We start from the raw sequence: 20,149 nt of genomic DNA, 5'->3' as shown, positions 1-20,149 counted from the left end.
GGACTGGTGGTGGTTATTAGATATTTAATGTGACAGAAGATGGTGGTAAACCACTTTCTAAATAAATTTGAAGTCATGCAACCATGTCTTGGTGTGCTAAACTTGAGATTAGCAGTGTGACACAAGAGCACCAGTGTACACCAACTGCGCATAGCAATTCATTGTCTGATGTTTGGGCAATTTTCGTCCCGACCTTGTCCACTGGACGACACCCTGGCCTGCATCTAGCTGTGGCACATAAAAATGAGAGACAACTGGCCCAGATTTGGCGGTCAGCTGATCTGCTGGGTCTGCCCCGAACATCTGTGCGTTGGCCCTGTCTCTCCCCTCCTCTGCTCTCTCTACCTGCTGAACAGCTGTGGCAGGCCTCCCCAGGGACGGCTGTTGTCTCCGGCTGCTGCTGCTGCCCGCGTAGAAACATGGCACACATGCACGGCAAATAATATGCAGCATCTCAAGCTGTGGCAAATCGAGCCACAGCTAGTGCATGATTTTGTTTAGGTGCGCGGGGAGAAGGAGGGATGATGGGTGGCGTGGCGTGGGGGATGTTTGTGAGAAACTCACACATGTTCCAAATACAAAGATGTTCTGTGTTTTCAAAACACAAACTTTTTGGAGTTGTACAGGTAGTTTCACACCTCCAAGGACAAGCTGTATACTTCGCAACATACCCTGAAAATGTACCATGACTGTAATTTAACGGTGACAATGCTTTCCTCCATCTAACATGGTCCATCATCACACACTTCAGAGGCTTTCAATGACGTTCTCTCTTTTTCCCCCCCGTTCTCTTACCTTTGCTGATGTCCTGGTACTCCAGCCAAAGCTGCCGCTGGACCTGTTTGTTGGGGTACCAGATGGTGCAGGACTCCTCAAAGCCATAGACGGCCTCCTGGATGAAGTGGTTTCCAAACTCCTTCAGGATGGAGACAAAGTCACTGCGTAGAGTGGCTCCGTCCAGCGAGTGAATGGCCGAGCTAAAAGCTGCAGGCATGAAAACAAGGGCCGAGATGAGACTGGGAGCCAGACTAGTGCTAGCCAGACCTTCTCTACTTAGCAGAAGAACACACAGGGCAATATTGTCAAATACATGAAAATGGAGTGTTCAGTACTAGGCAGTAAAATATGTCATATTAAAGGTTATGCTTCATTTTACAGGACTGATACAAAGGAAAAGAATGTGTAAAATATCAGGACCCCTATCAAAAAGAGTGTTACATTTGCTCCACCGCAATTTGGCACAAAAATACAAGTTAAGTGATGCCACATTCTTAGATACTACAGTGTAATGACAATGAAAGTGAAGGATTACAGTGAAACTATAATAAATCAAATAGCAAGACAAGATAATCTATTCCATGATGTTATATATAATCTTATATTCTAACATCCATTTCATTGTCTTGAATTTTTACACAGAGGCATATTCCCAGCACCTGAGTATAGTCAGCTGTATGTCCACATACTCGGGAGCTTTCATTTTTTTTCAAGTATATCTCTGGGGCACACTGGACATGCTGTAGAGTGCATTTAAGTGTTTCCATTATCAGAGAAGAGGGACATTAATATCCCGCCCCCTCCAGTGACCTCCACCCCCACGCCTGCTCTGCACTGCAGTGCAACCCACAAAAGAGAGGCACACACACAAAACAACTCTCTATGAAAAATGGTGCTTTGATATCGGGGGCTAAGGATCAGTAAACTCCTACTTCTGGTCTGCCAAGAGAAAAATGAGGATTTCAATTGCTAATCGGACGGAGGGAAGGAAGGAAGTGGGCAGACAACCGACCAGAAAATGGTAATCGGAAAGCAATTGAATGCTAAAGCTCATCCCAATCATTTCTACTGAAGAACTGTGGCTTTTAAGTCTCCACTTGGTTTGCGACATCCAACTGATGGACAGTCGGGTCTATATAGATAAAAGCAATATCCAGTCTCCATTTGCCATTCTTAGCATTTGAAGGGTCTTAGTGCAAGTAAAGTGCAGTGAAGAGACACCGCAGAAGAGAAAATGTCTCCATTTCTTGCATAATCCTACATTTAACACGGTTAAAATAATGTCTCCTGTACTTAGCAGCATGTCTTCCTTAAATTGCCAACAGCATTGTGAGGAGATCTCACCTTGGATCACTAAAATGTTGACAGACTCACTGGCTAACCTCAGGGTCTTGGTACAATAGAGTTACAAAAGACACTCTGGCATAGGAGTTATTATGAACCACATTTCCGAAATGCCAGGGATATGTAACAAAAGACAATTGCTTAAAGCCCATCAAATTCCAACAAAGCATTGTGCACGTCCTTCGCTCTTGTAGGCGGTCTAAAAATGTGTTCTGCGGGACATCTGTTTCACACCAAGAAGGAAAGAAACCGCAGTAAAAAAAGAGAAAAAAAAACCCTTGTCAGAGTCCAGTGAATTGAAATTACTCTCAGCAGGGCAGCCCCAGGACTCCTGTGAATGCACCCGTTTCCCGGAAAAAAAGACCCAAAACAAAATATAAAATATAAGCAGAGATCTCATTTTATGAAGTCTCCCCTGTATATGGCAGGTCTGGGCAGATTTGGAGAGCCATATGAGAATATCAGTTCAGCAGACCATAGAAAGAGACCGTGCAGAGCCGAGCAGGGCAGCGCTCAGTGGTGCAAATTCGAGATGTCAGGCACAGGTCTAAAGTTCCTCTAAATGTCATGCGCACCCCTCCCCCCCCCGCCCCTTCCACACGCACACACACACACACACACACACACACGCACGCACACACACACAGACACACACACACCCCTCTGTGCTGCCCGTGTACATGCCGGCTCAACCACAGCTCCCTGCTGAGGAGCCGGCTCTGCGGGGGAACAAGGGGGAGAACTTCCTCTAATGATTTACCTTGGGAGAGCACCCACTGGTTCAGCTTGACATGGTACAGGATGGATCTCAGTCTCCAGTGCTGAACAAGAGGGTATCCGGACACCTCGCTGTAATTCACCATTCCTGTAGGGGGAAAATATATAGGACATTTTCAGCTTCAGATGGAAAACAAATTGCAGGTGATTATAGGTGCATATAACAACATGAATTACTTATTTATTATTCAATACTTAAAACGATTCATGGACTGTCTTCACCACATTGTGCTCAGTCACATATTAGTGCAAGTAGCTCAAGGAGAATCTATATTTATCCTCCTGTCACAAAAGCCATCCTCATATCTGCAATGAAAACACATCGATTGTGTAAATGGAGAACGACAATGGTCTCCTTTTCAATACCAAGGAATCTAATCTCTGTAAATAAACAACAAATCAATTAAATTGAGTCACTGGTGCAAACATCGATAGAGTGCATCCCTAACATGCAGTACAGAGTCAGTGAAAGAAATCCCAATACCTGCCTGGCATCATCTGTTTTCAGAATTCAAGTTATGTGACGAGAACCCAGGCGAACAAAAACATCTATTTTCTCCCCAGCCCACTCCTGCTGAACTCTGGCTGATGGTGTGAGATTTCTAGCTATTTGACCATGTGATCACTACCCAATATGAAGGATCCCAAAACGTAATACTGTAAGTGTCAGGCATCTCTTTAAAAGGATAACACAATATTAATGACAGACAAAGCATTATAAATGTCTGTGTAAATGAAATGTGCCGTGGCCTGCATCATTCATCCATCCCATCTCTTTAACGGATGGGAGCCATCAGGATTGCGCCCATGGTTGTGTTTCGAGTTAGAATCCCTAATGTCGCCGCGTATGAGAAGTTGACGCACGGCCATCAATCATTTTTGTCTCCTATAGGAACTGTCAGCCACCCCCCGGCGCTTCGAGAGGAGTCACGGCTATACATCAATCCCACCTGTTTTTATGTTTAACAAATCAGGAAAATAGTATCAACGCCCAAAACATCACAGCAAAAAAACACCAAGCAAGCCTGTTTGTGAGCCCCTGAAAAAAAGAACACTACAATATCACCAAGAAAAAAATAAATAAGATTGTGCTGCTGACACCAGAACACAACAATAAGTCTCCCTTTATCATACAACTGTCATACAATGCAAGAAGACATCTTGAATGACACCAACATTACATTGCTTTACTGCGGCGTCATCTTTGGTGTATCTAGTCCTGCGCTAGCAATAGGAAGTGACACATATCAAATGGGCAAAGCTTCTCTGGAATAAGCCTGTGTATCCTGACTGAATCTCCTATTTCATCCAGCACATCAACAGAAACACGTCCATGCAGAGCAAACAATTACCTGCATACAAACCCATTACCATACCTTTAGTTGTCCGATGATGGTCTACATTCAGCATGAAAACACAGGCAGCATAATAATGATGCATGCACTGCAGATTATATAGCTACACAGCAGCATCATCATCAGAAGTATTGCACTCTGCATTTCCCAGGAGCTGATTACCGTAATAATAATGGAATGACTTTTTTTTTTACTCATACCCAAAACCAAAGCCCTGCAACACAGGAGCTCATTTTCTTCAAATAGCACCGATATCTTTCCGGCATGCGGTATACCCTCCTGTAAGGGCCACATATGAACTGGTTATATCCCTGAGGTCTGTGAAACATACAGTAAGAAAGAAAATCACCCATAATATCCCTCCACCTCATCCCAATGTGAGCACATGAGAAAAAAACACTTCCACACAGCAATTTTCCTCATGGAACAAAAATTGCAGCACACACTCATACAGTAGAGTACAGCACCACGTACATATTTTTGTGCACCACCTCACTGTTCTCTTATATTTATAAACTTTTTAAATACACCCCACGGTGTGAGTGCAGAAAACTTGATGAATTGGGCCTTAAATGCGCTGCTCATGCAGTATCCCCCACCTTCAGTGACTCTCACTTATATCTGTCCAAAGAGCGAACGGCTCCACCACCCCCTCACCCACTCCACCCCACCACCTCAGTAGAGTGTATACGACTCAGTGCAGCATGTGTCAGTTTTAAAATTAATAACAGGCCCCTAACACAGAGCGAGCACGCAGCACAGCCCCGTATTCCTCTTTTTCTCAGCTAAAATCCTCTTGCTTCAGAAGGCCTTGTCTTCTCATACCCCCTGGGTGCCACCACTACTCTGCCACTGCTCTGACAGACAGAATGATTAATATGACCGAACTTCACATCACAAACACGACGAGTTCAGAGGCTCCAGTCAAGTCACTCCTCTCCTCTGCCCCTGTGTGTCACGCCTTTGGGTGGTGGCACCATTAACACAGAATGAGCATATGCAGGGATCCAGGGGAAAAAGAGAAAAATGCAAATAAGATGGTGGAGGGAAAGAAAGGGACAAAGAAAGAAAAATAAATCCAAAACAAACTCAAAAAGCATGAAACATTTGCAAACAAAGGGGAAAAAAGTAGAAGAACTAACAATACTGAGATATGGGTATGGTGATGGAAGTGTATACATGCACACAGATTCTCCCATTTCACATTTCCCTTTCGAACACATACATACCCCTGCAAACACAGACCCACATAAGATGCGCATAAGCTCATACCCGCAAGCACTTAGACACAGACACATATAGACACACACACACTCACACACACACACACTCATGCACGCATGACGCACGCACGCACACACGGACGCACGCACGCACACACGGACGCACGGACACACGGACACACGCATACGCACACACACACACACACACACACACACACACACACACACACACACACACACACACACACACACACACACACACACACACACACACACACACACACACACACACGCACACACACACACACACACACACACACACAAACGCTCCCTATCTCATAGGGAGGTCTGAGAATCATCACGCTGTATGGCCACCTACTCCTCCCCACACAAGCCAGTGCTCTCTCTCTCTCTCTCTCTTGCGCATGGCTCACAGCAGCCCCAGAGAACCCCCCCAAAGAACCCATAACTCACTGTGGCATGGCCAAATCCTCCTATTTAGAATCCTCAGTGGAAGATTCATGGCGACAACCACTGGTGGAAGCCATCTTATGGCTCATGAAACCCCATTAACAGCAAGAGCTCATGTTCCATTTCACTCTTGGATGAGCTGAGGAATGGATGACTATGGGGAGAAAATGATGGAACAGGCAGGGGAACTAACCTCAGACACTGTTGCTAATCTAATGGGATGGGAAGCCAGCGGTCAGACTGCTGGTTCTCTAACACCTCCCCCCCGTGCACACTTTCAAGAAAGCATGAGGGGTAACAGTAAATGGAGATGAATACTGGTTGACACCACTGAGATACTATAGAAAAGAAGAGGAGAGGAGGGGGATATGTCAGGGATGGTCACTTTGTGAAACTTATCTTTAACAGCACTTAAAACCTCTCCAACTTTTCCAATATGTCGATGCTCAGGCCCACTTCAGAAGTCATAGGTACAGTAGTACCCCTGATCAATGACCCGAGACCCTCTACTAGACAACCATAATCACATTTCCTCTGATTGTCTTGAAGTGCACAGGCCAAGTTCAGTTCAAGGTAGAGAGAGAGAGAGAGAGAGAGAGAGAGAGAGAGAGAGAGAGAGAGAGAGAGAGAGAGAGAGAGAGAGAGAGAGAGAGAGAGATATCGGTCATTATTCCTGGACGGGAACGCATACATATAAATCAAAAGGAAGCCTATAAACTATTCATTGTATAAAAGCTTGGTCATATCATAAATATGATGAACCAATATGGCATGATAATGTATTCAAATGAGATCGTTGTGATCTCAATAACCAAATTAATTCATAAGTAAATGACAAACAAAGGGCATATGTCTTGGTGTCCAGGTCATGACCCCTCGTGGAAGCTGTGCAATGATAGCCAGCAAGTCCTGCTACTCTTTAAAACATGATTCATTAGGGCCACGGGGAGGTTAAAGATGGGCGACCTTACAGAGGAACATTATACAACGTGTCCTTCATGCCTTTCACAATCAAGCACATGGAACGTATACAAAAAAAAGCTGTGATGTGAAACGATCACAACGATCAGTGGGGTGATAGCACTGATATCTATCTAACAACGTGTCCTTCATGCCTTTGTAATACACAATCAAGCACATGGAACGTATACAAAAAAGAAACGTTGTGATGTGAAACGATCACCACCTATCAGGGTGGTGATAGAATTTATATCTATCTACTGTTTGGTAATGTGTCATGTGATGAAAAAGCACCATGTTTAGGGGCAACTCAAACGGACATCAATCACAGGAAGTAGCAGTGGCAGATGGCCATGGAGGAGATGTCTCTGGCGAGGCCAGGCCAAGGTGACATTTTTCCATCCCCGGCAATGGTGAAGGAGAGGCCCCACGCTCTGCGGCCTCCTCAGCATCCAGCACTCTCTCTCTCTCTCTCTCTCTCTCTCTTTCTCTCTCTCTCTTTCTCTCTCTCTCTCTCCACTTTAACGGTCACTGGGCCATATGCTGCCATTTTAATTGAGAGGGACTTTGGGAGAAGGGACCCTGTGTAGCCGCATGAATCAATGCCACTCACTTTTCCTGTCCACCCCCCTCCCTCCCTCCGCAGGACCTCGTCGGCGCCGCACACCGCAAAGAAGCAACGGGGGGGTGGGGAGGCGCCCGACACTGTGAATGGACAACTGTCCGTAACGAGATCACAGCCCATAAATCAGGTAGGGAAGTGTGTCTCCCTGCAGGCCTTTTTTTATTTTCGCTCCTCCAAAACAACAACAACAACAACAAAGAGGGAGAGAGAGAGAAGGAGGGATGGAGGGATGGAGGGAGCGAGAGAGAGGACAAGAGGAAAAAAAACAGCCACCAGCTCAGCTGCAGTAGGTGTTCCTGCTTAGTATCAGGCATTGCTGGGGACCACCCCCCTCCAGGCTGGAAGGACCCATGCTGAGGCCCCCACTGCATTAATTATCACATCTAATGTTGTCAGCAAATTAATTGACGTTTACTGCAGGAAATGGCTCCGGCAATTCGACGCAATTAATCAGTGTCAAAGAATAAATTAAACCCCAAATGTGATTACCATTGAGGGCCGCTCCTTAAATTGAATTTTAATGGGGGCTGAAGTTTTTTTGCATGTATGCCAGGAAAATTGAGGTCTACTGTCTTGCTGAAAATAAGTATGTACTTCTCATTATTGTCAAATGAATTTATGCGGAGCGGCAGACAAACTGCGGCACATAATGACCAAGCGTATGACTAACATCAATCGATGAACTCCGCGAAACTTCGTGAAAACTGCATCAGTTTACTCGTACCACAGAGAGGTTTGTGCTGCAGTGATGGAAGCGTTCACATTTTGGCTGGACTAGGCAGGCTCCAGCACGCCTCATTCGAGATGGCCATTTATGGAGCAATTATCTCCGAACCGAGGAGAGAAGTTAAGCTCGAGTAGTAAAACAAGTTATCTGGACTTGCAGGCCTGCGAAGTCTAATTGCCCTGGAACCCAAACAATTAATTGTTTCTCCAGCAGCAGACATCCCATACTGGTAGTGGAGTGTGGCGGGATGTGGTGGAGGGGGAGAGGGAGATGTCTAACAATGTTTAGCCAACTGCTGGGCAATTACATCTGGCTTGCAAATGAAATAAACCATGTACACCAGCCAATCAATTTCCAGAGTCTTATTTATTTATTTGGATTATTTTATTTATTTGCAGCTGCTGTTCCATTTCTCTCCTCTGTAAATCTAATGTTCCTGTAGTGTAGATAGAGGCACACATGTGAACAGACGCCCAATAAACAGGAATGTACTGTACGGAAGGTAAAAAAAGACAACAAACAGGTGTAGAGAGGGCCAAGGCTACAGCAACTGTGCTCAGACTGGCAGCATGCTCCTTTGAGAGCACTAAATCCACTCCCCTCACTGGAGATGTTTGCTCTTACTCTCAGACAGATGAGGTCAGACCTTGAAAGGAAAAAAAGACACTGATGCTGAAAGATAACTGCGGGGCCAGCAACCATTCATGTGTTACTGTGAAAAGAACTGGGAATAGATCTGAGAGTACCGGGTAAGGAAGAATGAGTTGGGGCCATCCAGTGGTCATCAAATGGCAAGGGACACATCTAACTGAGATGTCAGTAATGACTTTTTCTTTTTTTTGCACAACACAATACACACAAATCACACTACAGTATGTCAGTTCCATTACACAACTGGGTTGCACAAATATGGAAATATATTTGTGTATGTTTTGTTTTTTTGTTTTGGAACCTGCTGCTTCTTATTTATCGGGTGTGGCATAATGATGTACATAAATGCATTAGGGTGCTAAGAAACGGAATAACGCTCCATCAAGCCGTGACCTCCGGCAAAATCTCCAATTACTAATGGCTGTAATAAAATATGGATTTTTGCTGCCTCAGTGCCGCCATGTGAAATTCCCACGAGGGCATGCTTGCTTGGAAGATGACCAAACAGGTTGCCCATCACTGGCATGTAATTATGAATCCTCCATTTTACATCAGCAATAATAATATGCCAACGACCTTGGTCCCCACCATGGCTGTGACGTTCAACAAAATGAAAACTAAAATAATCACCATGTTTTTTCTTCTGTTAAATATGGATGTTGTGTTTTCTCCCTGCCAGTGCACCTTGAGGAGAATCTCAGGACAATCCAGTTTTTTTTGTTATTTTGGTGAGTAACATTAGGCTACTACATAGCTAACAACCAGAATTTTACAGGTTGGTTTGCCAACAGGAGCCATCCAGGTGTAGCCTACTTGCTTGTTTAATAGAGTCTGAAGAAACTTCTTCAGGGCATGGACTCTCTCTCTCTCTCTCTCTCTCTCTCTCTCTCTCTCTCTCTCTCTCTCTCTCTCTCTCTCTCTCTCTCTCTCTCTCTGTCTCTCTCTCTGTCTCTCTCTTTCTCTCTCTTTTTCTCTTCATCCCTCCTTCCCTGTTGTCTGCTACCACATGTATTATTAACGACACAGCACACATACATACACATATCATCATCTTCCTCTCTGTGTTGTTTTCTTATTAAGCTAGGCTTCCTCACACGCTCGTGGGCCTAACTTTTTTTGTGGACTACCAGGCTCTAAATATGCTTATTGCCCTGGAGGGGGGTTGGCTTGGAATTGTAATGATCTTATCTGTCTGTTTGTCTGTCTGTTTGTTTGTGCACCCACTGTCTGTGAGTGTGTGCTGTCTGCAAGGAGAGACAAACATGCATTGAGTCATATACACATTCCTGGACAAACACACACACACACATAAACCTGTGTGTTACATGAGGTAAAAAAGTCTCATGCAGTGTTGGTCTGGGGACTAGGTTGTGTTTTGACAGGGGAGTCCATGGGAGTCCATTTTTCTTCTGCATCCATTGCCAAATGGATTGTGGTGCAATTGTTTAGCCAGGAACGTTGGAGCTTGGTCCTATAGGCAATCTTTCCTTCATATAAGGGAGATCATTGAGCTTAAGCTATTGCCGCTATATACGGCTGTCCTTGATTTATCTCCTAAGATGAAATTGAGGAACTTTACACACGTTATTAAAATGGATTAAAACGGCATTAAACGCCATTCATGATTCCGATAGAAACTGTGTTCAAAACCTGTGAAACCAGTCACAGTAAAGAATACCAGCAAAGAGTGCAAAAACCTTATTTCATTGCGGTCATTTTGGATGGCTCCCCACGACTGCAGGAGGTGGCCAATAGAAAAACTATCCCACCTTCTTCCTCATGGTTTCTGGTTATGGAAGTCAATTTTCCATTCTTTCTTTTCATTGTCATGTGAAAAATCTGCTTTGTGGTGCCTAAGGTACGGGTTAAATGATGACCATAATCATTTCATTTTAAGTTGAAGAAAACCAAGTATTAATGAGTATATGAAAATGCTTGGATTTTGGTTGGAAGACATGTGTCATGGTCAACATTTACTCCATAGCTGATTAGGAGTGAAGGCTTATAACACCCTTAAAATGGATTTTTCATAATGAAACGTCAAAAAATGAATGAAATGGACATATTTCTGCAACCAGAAGTACCGGTAAATGGAGAATGGGGCGGGACAGCGTGTCTCTGACGTTTTAAACAAGGCTATGATTGGCCAACGTCGTTTCTGTCTAAACACCTACAGTGTTGTGATGTGTTGAAGTCAAAGTCTAATGGCATTGAATATATTTGGAAATGACAAATTGTAGAACAATATGATATGTCTAAATGGAATCTGCGCCACAAAATGGTGCATATCAGCTTGTTTGTTTAAGCCAAAGCAGTGGGGAGACTTATAAGTATGTCATAGATTACTAGTAGGATTCTTTTCCTCGCTGTTCACCTAATATTCATTACAATCACACACAAACTTAATTTTCTGTAACATTCATACACTAAAAGTCCTTAATTTTTTCTCATATTCCTGCTCAACTAAGCGCTAAGCCTATTTTATTGCGAAATTGTACATTGTTGCGCGTACTGTATGTATGAACAAGTTCTTTCCATACTTAATTTAGCATATAGCTTCATATCTGTGTGACTGTTGCAGTGTTCTTTATCAGTGAACATACTAAGAGGTGGCAGCTGTACAACACATGGTTGATTAATACCACACAAGCAATTTAAGGTTGCCACAGTACAACCTCGATATAACTCAAGCGGTCAGCCAGTTAGCATGGTCTGCGGCCAACTTCATAAATCATGGGGCTTGAATTAGACATGATCCCCCAACTATTTCAGCCTGACAGAAATCACTGTTTGGGGTTTATGCGCTGATTGAATTGAATCGGATTATTATAAACCCAAACGCTGTCACTTCTATTTTTCCCACCCTGAAAGCTGAATTTAGCAGCTCTACAGGCAAAACTAATTCTACAGTGTTCAAAGGAAACCTGGAGGCAGCGAGGGGCTCTGAACCTCTCCACCTCCTCTCCAACTCCTCCACCTCCTCTCCACCTCCTCCACTGTTTGATGATTATTGACGGCCAGGGTTGCCATATGAGGCTGATGATTTCCAGCCCAAAAAATGCTCAAAACCCGCCTGGAAGCTCCTAAATCCAAATTCTTATTGATCTCTATGGCCAAAAATTGGGTGTTTTTTTTCTCCAAAATCCATTTTTACCCGCACACGACCATCCTAAGCAGCCCAATTGGGAAGGAAACCGCCGAGTCTGGCAACACTGCTGACTGCACCAGTTTCGTATGGCACCACAACTTACAGTAAAGCATATACATTAAGGGCTAGATCAACCTCCCCCTGACGCCTAACCTTTTTTTGCACCATCCACCTGGTCAGACGTGGAAACTACAACATGATGACACGCCGCTTTGATGAGATGCCATTTTCCCAAAGACAAGCAATTATTAAACTGCAAACATCCATTCCCTGCGTAGGATGCCTCAGGCTTGATCTACGGTACGAAGAGCAACAAACCCTCCCCTCTCTTCTTTCTTCTCTCTAGCTGGAAATCTGCTTAGCGACTTGGGGCTCTACCTGCTTTCCAATTAAATCAAGATGTATTTGCCTTTCAAAAGCCTTCTCCTCCCTCGCCCCCGTCCCCCATTGGAATAATTGATGGAGCCCTCTGGCCTATGATGAATGGCTTCCAACCTGCAGATGAAGAGGAAGATGAATGTGCTGCCCTGAGAGAGAGGGCTGGGCGAGGAAGGCTTCCAGGACTGCTGACACAGTGACAAATACACTGACCGTGGCACCAACCTGCCCAAATCAGCAGGGGAGGGGGTGGCAAGTGTCCCCAACAGCTCCCATAACTTCGCACCATGCTATAAGCTCACCGAGACGCCGTCCCACACCCAATTACCTGGGCTGGCAGCTAATTTCAGCTCAGGTGTTTTCCTTTGGCTGCCGCACTGAGATATTCAAAGAAATGCTTCGCATCACGCTGACACATTAAGGGCACACAAAAGAAAATTGGAGCATTTTAAAGGGGCGCTATGCAACATGAGGGGAGGGGAAATTCGATAGAAATAGCTTCTGGTGAAAACGGGATGCTGGGGTTGGCTTGCTGCAATCAGCACCTGGTCTGGTCAAAGCAATGGATCATATTAAATTGAATACTGAAAATAGCCCGGGTCAGACCTTTGTTAAAATGCCATCAACACACATTGGCACTAGAATGTTGTTATTGCAATGTTATTTGGCACAATTGAGCTAATATCCCTCCTGTAAACAATTTTCAGTCAGTCAAGTAATGTCCCCAAAATGAGAAAATATGACCACGGGGAAATGCCCAGTTGTCCTGTGACCTATGCTCTGAAATAATTAAATACAGAGCTGTGGAAAAAAAACATGACTAATGAGCTGTGTTTACTGGGGCTATTTGTACCAGTTGCGTAACATGAGGAGCATCAGGTGCAGGGTGGGCTGTGTGGCTCCGCGGCCGGCCACCTGCCGCACCCTGAAGCTGCTGCTGAGGGTAAACAAAAGACCACAGGGCCCACGGCCAGGGAAGCCGAAAGGGGGGACAAAGGGGCAACTTGTCCCGGGCCCAGGGAGAGAGAGGGGGCCCATAATTGGCTCCTCATTACATTATATGAAAAAATTGGGTTTGGGTTATATTGGGTTTGGGGCCCTTTCAAATGTTTTTGTCCCGGGCCCAGCCAAAGCTGTCAGCGGCCCTGCCCACGGCTTACTGGGTACACCGACTGACCGACAGACAGAGGGCCGCTTTGTCCAGAGAACATGATTTAATCTCCTTTCAAAATTCCCCCCAAATAAAGCCGGCGAGTGGGCTTATCTGATACCTAATACAATTGGCAATTACTTGGACAATCACTGCGATATGAGAGAAATGGGCCACCTGCATTCCAGGTCATTAGGGGGGTGGGTCTGGGCCCTGTGAGCAGTTCATGTAATTCTCTGTATCAGTGAAACAAACATTGCGGGGATCAGCTCCAAATGTGCAGCCTATCAGGGCAAAAAAGACCCTGTCAATTTGTCAATTCAATTGCCCAGTTCAGTATTAACACACAAACAAGTCTTGGAGTCTGAAAGGGCTGCCGGAAAATAATCAAACCGCATATGGATGATTTTCATACACAACACACCCGCAGTCATATATGAAGTACCCACGGATCTAAACATAAAAAGAAAACAAATCTTCATACACTTTGAACAATCCACCCCCACATCCCCCTTTAAATTTTTAAGCTCCTAACCCTTCACTGGACTTTGAAGCCACAGTTATTTGGCACATTAGTGAGGACATCAAGCTGACCCTATACTGCATCGAGTGTCTAAGTGTTTGGCATATGCAATGCTTGCGCTGCGGCCGGCTGAAGAAAGGATTCCGATTGGTTGGCTAATGAATTCTGACAGGAATCGCGCTATCCAGAAGCACCCACCCCCCCTCGTCCTGATGAAAAATGATTTTGCTAATACCCTTTCTGTTTGCATCTAGTTCATTATTTACTTGGTTGATCTGGCAGAAAACTGCAATGAGGATGTGCATGATATCCACAGAAAGGAGCGGAAAGGAAAGGGGTTGTGAGACATACAGAAATATGAGGAATACTGCTTTTATGTAAAAGTTGAAAAGGCTAAGCTGGTGTTTAGTCATGGCAGCTGCAGCTGTTGTTGTTGTCTTCATGAGAAAAACAAAAAAAGGCTTGGTGTTGGTGGAAGAAGAAAAACACGAACAGTCCTCCTGCTGTCCTGTGAGAAGGGACATTGACAGCTTTTACTAGGCTATTGTTTGCAAAATCACTGTTTATATGTCTGTGAGCACGGTCAGCTATTCCCCAACATCAAAAAGAGCAGATCTCTGTAAAACTCTGTAAAATTACCCTGGCAGACAAACATCATGGCCATGCAGCACTGTGCGAAGACTGTATCCCCACCTAAGCCATATGACGACTACCCATGCCAGCTGATCTCAAAACCTTAGCACACCCTGCTGCTTTTAATATTCTTGCAGACGGTCCAACAATCTGAAGATGATCTGCCAGGGAATGTCCATTCCCAAAAGAGATTTAGTTTGGTCTGTCAGTCAGGAATGGAAGATGGTTACATGGATGTTCATACATGGTTATCTTTGAGTGAAAATGTATACCTTTCCATGTTTTTTTTCTTCAGATAATCACTTACTGTAGCCTAAAATGGAGGAGCTTTTAGTTGATTGGAGATAAAGATGTTGATTAAATGGCACATTTCAATGTTACTGATGGATGTCATAGCCATTTGTATGTGTAATGTATTGTATGCATGTCCATGGTAAACCCTTCACCAAATATACTGATGATAATAGACGCTGGCATTTGTGACGGGCACTATAGTAATTAGTGCAAGCTGGCCTAAAAAAAAAGCAGAGAATGGTAGAGGCGTTTTTCCATTTGATTTCCATACCGGTCAAGTATTCTGGGTCGGGCACAGGGTCTGATAGCTCTTCATGGCACTGGACCTCTGTTGGGATGGATGCCACCACCATGCCATCTGGGAGCTGCTGCTCAATGCCTCGAGCAAAGTTCTTCTGTCTGTAAACACACACCCACACACACACACACACACACACACACACACACACACACACACACACAGAAAGAGAGAGAGAGATGGAAGAAACACAATGCATCATTTGGACAGAAATGAGAATCTGTCAGTCAAAAACATATACGTACAGTGGGGCAAAATCTGGTAATATTCCATATCATTACATACACACAATAAAAGCAAGCAGCTATAACCTTATGCATCCTTCATTTTGAAGGTAAGGTAAGGCAATCTCAGGTGTACAAATCCATGTATTCCTTCCCCCCATAAAAATGTAAATATATATATACAAAAATATAAATATACAGAAGCTGTACATCACCCACCATCTCCCTCTGTGTCTTATGCCAATCTAAGAGCATAAAAATGGCAACCATTTTAACAGTGTGATTATGTTGTTCAGCAGAGGGTGAAAATGTAAAATGTAGAATGTACAAAAGGACAGAAGGAAAAACAACTAACCACAGAAGATGCTTCCAATTTAAAACATAATGAAAGCAAAAAAAAAAATGGCCTTTCGCAACTGGCTGTTGTGACCCAAAGATTCAAATTCACCACAGTTGCGTGAAAGAAGAGGATCTATAAAAAGGATCAGAACAAGGAGTGTGACAAACCCCCACTAGTTGAGACAGTTATAGTTCAGAGTTCTTATAAAACAGTCACAAACCATCATCACACTGAAATGGTCCTTACAAACCAATGTTAACAGAGCAAATATGGACTACTGGAGATAGATTGTGTGTACAGTATACTGATATGTTTAAAATACATATTTGTTAGAACTATCTTCTAAACAGTTAGTCTCACTCTTATGTATGCTATGTATGCTGCCCCTGTTGAAATGTGGCATATTCACACAATTTGACTTTGGTGTGTGAACATTCAAAAACAAATGTTGTCATTCACTGTGCAATACTGTTTAGCACATGTAAACTGATTCAGATTTGTTATCCATACAGCATAATGACAAATGCTGTCAATATCACATTATGCAAAGTCACACTGCAAATGAATATCAGCTTGCATGATTTTGCAACACAAGCATGTTTCAGCGGCAGAATACTGTCGGGGTTACAAAAGGAATGTCATCATATTCAAGTTAATTTCCTGATGCTTTCGAAAACAGCTTCTTGCATTTTAAGATGAAGCGCTCCCCATTCCTCCCAAAAAAAAATACCACGTCAACTAATTATGAACTATGGATCAGCTGCTGAGTAGTGGAATTAAACTGGCTGAAAATACAATGAAATTAAAATGCTATTAAATTAGCTACTTTCCATATGTGTCTAGCTTTAATTGTACTGCATTATATGACAATCTTGTACAGTATATCAGTACATGCAATACATTTAGAAAAGAACGTACATAAAGGTTACATAGGTACTCCAGAAAATAGGCATGTGTTTATATTTAGTTATATCTAGTACAGTAGGTATTTTACTAAGTGTGTTAAATGTGTATTGTGTGCTTTATATGTCATAACATGGCATGTGGAGTAGAATGTACTCTTCCATGCAGGGTATTCTCTGTGCTATGAAGTGTTGTCTTTCTTGATGTGAGAGCTAGTCCTTGTCACCTAAAAGGTACAGTACAATGTCCCCCTCTACCCATTCACCCAGGGACATGTACACCATGGCCATGGTAAATGGAAGAAAGCTGTTTCTCTGGTCAAACCTGGACAACACAGTGAGGACAACATCCTGATGTTGAAATATTAATCGCTTCGCACTTTGTTTCTGCTAAGACACGTATCTAATAAGACAAGTGCCTGCTTGCTTACAGGGTGGTAGAACAAAGGATATGTATGCTGAGCAGATAACAATAAAGAACTCCTCTTTTACATACAGTAGCCAACTGCTACTTGTCGCGCTGTGTCCAGCTGTAGGCCTATTGAGGGGGATGATTTTAGACCATTTTCATTGTTGGGGGGATGGCATCCCCCCTCATCCTCCTACAACTCGAGCCTTGCTTGTACCTAACACAGTATGGGATTGGTCACTGCAATGGATACCTCATATGCCCTGTTAGCAAGATTGAAACTGTTTCCGTTAAAGGCTAGGCACCCAATTGAACGAGAAGTTAATTCTAGTATGTGCCTTGTTCAGAATACAGCCTGTGCGATCATCACTGACAGCCCAATGACTAAATTAAGAGCCTTGAGTAACTAATTCATTAAATGTGAGCTTGAAGTCACTAAATATATTTGCATGGGTCTAAATGCATATCTGTGCAATGAGGCCTTACCACTGAAGGTGTAATTCATTAATAACTTTAAGGACATAAGATCCTTGACAGGCGTTCCTCACTGACAATGTTAGGACAATGTTGCATAAAGGAACTACCCACTATACACTTCAATGCCAAACGGTTATTTGAAACAAACGGCGTACCGCAGAAATAAAGAAAAATGAAGAATGAGGAAACACTGACTTAATACCTGTATCATACTGTAGACGAATAGGTGGACAATGAATAATACATCAAATGAAAAGCATAGTTTCATAACTAAATAGTGATTAATTAGTGTTGTCACAGTAAATGATAGCTTTATGAAACATGACACTGTGCAGTCAGCATGACAAAAAGCTCTATTAAAGTAGCCAAATACCCAGTTTTGTCTCTGATTATGGAACATGTCCTCAAAATCAAGATGCTAAAGTTCTTTACATGCTCTACTTGTTTTCAAGGTGATCTACTTAAAAGAAATTGAAGCCTTCAGTTTATCAATTAAATCAGTAATGGCTGTTCAATTAAGAGTAGCCTATGTGATATATCTTTCTGAAGCCTGTTATTTGTCAAGGAAAAGAAATCTAATGACACCAGCCTGACTGTCTTTGGTCAACTGATTTTAACTTGAATAACAAAATTACTAATGAGATGAATCAGCTGTTGTGGACCAGCTTGTATTTTCGTTTGGCTTTGGGTGAAGTACTCGGGCAGAGAGGCATTCAGGTAAATGCATGCACACGCACGCACACACACAAACACACACACACACACACACACACACACACACACACACACACACACACACACACACACACACACACACACACACACACACACACACACACACACACACACACACACACACACACACACACACACACACACACAATGGACCCAAAAATGACCCCTTTTATGTCCTCATGGGAACAGATACACACAAACAGGTCTGGATCTGAGGCCTGAATCATTTAACACAAAGTCCAAACCCGTACAGCCAGCCTAAGTCACTGGTTTTTAATGGCATCGTAGAACCTACTCAACGTGAGTGCATGCTGTACTTAATCACAATACTATTCCCAAGGACATTGGTTCTGCTCTAATTATGTGAACACGGCTAGCATACCTGTGCATGTCACATTATCAGGCCAACTATAGCTCAAATATGATACTTTAATTAAGTGTTCCCGTAAAGGTAGTCCTTAGAAGGGGAAGGGGAAGGAGACGCCCAAACCTCGGGTGAAACAGCGGGGCGCGGGGTTGAGGTGGGGGGGTGTGGCACGTGCCGCGCAGGGAATGATGCTCCTCATCAGGATTCCAAGCATACTTAATGAGCACAAAGGACACTAAAATATTCATTAAATACTGCTCAAAGCCTGCTGTGCAAAAGAGCAGGAGAGCCAAGAAAGGACTGGGGGCGCAGGCGGAAGAAAAAAGTAATTAGTGGGGCATTTACGGCCAACGCTATTTTTACTACGCACCCCAGTCCCAGAAAGCCCAACTTATACACGAACATGTCTGGCTCAAGACAAAAGCAGTGGAGAACAGAAAGGTCTGGTTGCCCATAATGAAGACACCCGAAGGACCTTTCTTCTCGTTTGAAGTGAGAACATATCTGGCATGTTAAAGTTGGGCTCTCATTATGCATGACAGTGACCAGGCAGTATGGGTGAATAATACACTGGATACTTTTTTTTTCTTTCCATCTCACTCTACAATTCTATCTTAAGTTGTGTTGATGTGGCAACAGAAATTCGGTTGCATGGGGACTACATGGGGTGCAATTCTCTGAGAGGGGGTGCAGGCAAAGGCATACCCGGACATCATAAGGTGGTTCCAGAAAAATCCAGAAAATATGAACACATGAAACTCAGAGGGGGACTGAGCAGATGGGCACACCCAGCTATGGCAAAGGCTTGCAGAAGTAAGAAATATACACTCATAGTCATACGCATGCACTCATTGTGGGAGTGTTGACAGCTATTTGTGTGAATATGCATTTTCTTATAGTGTATTTTCTGTGTCTGCACATATATCTAACTGTATATGTTTTTATGTGTATGAACTGTACACTGTGTGTGTGTGTGTGTGTGTGTGTGTGTGTGTGTGTGTGTGTGTGTGTGTGTGTGTGTGTGTGTGTGTGTGTGTGTGTGTGTGTGTGTGTGTGTGTGTGTGTGTGTGTGTGTGTGTTTTATTTTTCAAACCAATATCGCTGCTTAATTGGTCACGCTTTTGTCCTTTGTCCTTTGTTTCTTTGTGTGTGTGTGTGTGTGTGTGTGTGTGTGTGTGTGTGTGTGTGTGTGTGTGTGTGTGTGTGTGTGTGTGTGTGTGTGTGTGTGTGTGTGTGTGTGTGTGTGTGTGTGTGTGTGTGTGTCCTCCTGTCTTCATGTCTATGTGTGCACCCGTTTGTGTGAGTGATGTAGTGCAGTATACTATGTGCTCTCTCCAGTGGATGTGGGTAATCCCCACCTG

General features: G+C 43.6%; 1 protein-coding gene across 1 annotated transcript in view; it reads right to left on the bottom strand.

Annotated features, from left to right (window-relative positions):
• Positions 1 to 20,149, bottom strand: part of astn1 (astrotactin 1) — a 222,081-nt gene that overhangs the window by 78,896 nt on the left and 123,036 nt on the right. The window contains exons 14-16 of the mRNA XM_063218915.1: positions 15,308 to 15,435; positions 2,882 to 2,986; positions 796 to 984 (exon numbers count right to left, since the gene is read on the bottom strand). Of these exons, the coding sequence (XP_063074985.1) occupies positions 796 to 984; positions 2,882 to 2,986; positions 15,308 to 15,435 (422 nt within the window). The remainder of the gene's footprint in view (positions 1 to 795; positions 985 to 2,881; positions 2,987 to 15,307; positions 15,436 to 20,149) is intronic.

This window comes from Engraulis encrasicolus, chromosome 16 (genome assembly GCF_034702125.1).
Source record: "Engraulis encrasicolus isolate BLACKSEA-1 chromosome 16, IST_EnEncr_1.0, whole genome shotgun sequence".
Classification (NCBI taxonomy): domain Eukaryota; kingdom Metazoa; phylum Chordata; class Actinopteri; order Clupeiformes; family Engraulidae; genus Engraulis; species Engraulis encrasicolus.
This window is presented reverse-complemented; position numbering and strand designations above follow the sequence as displayed.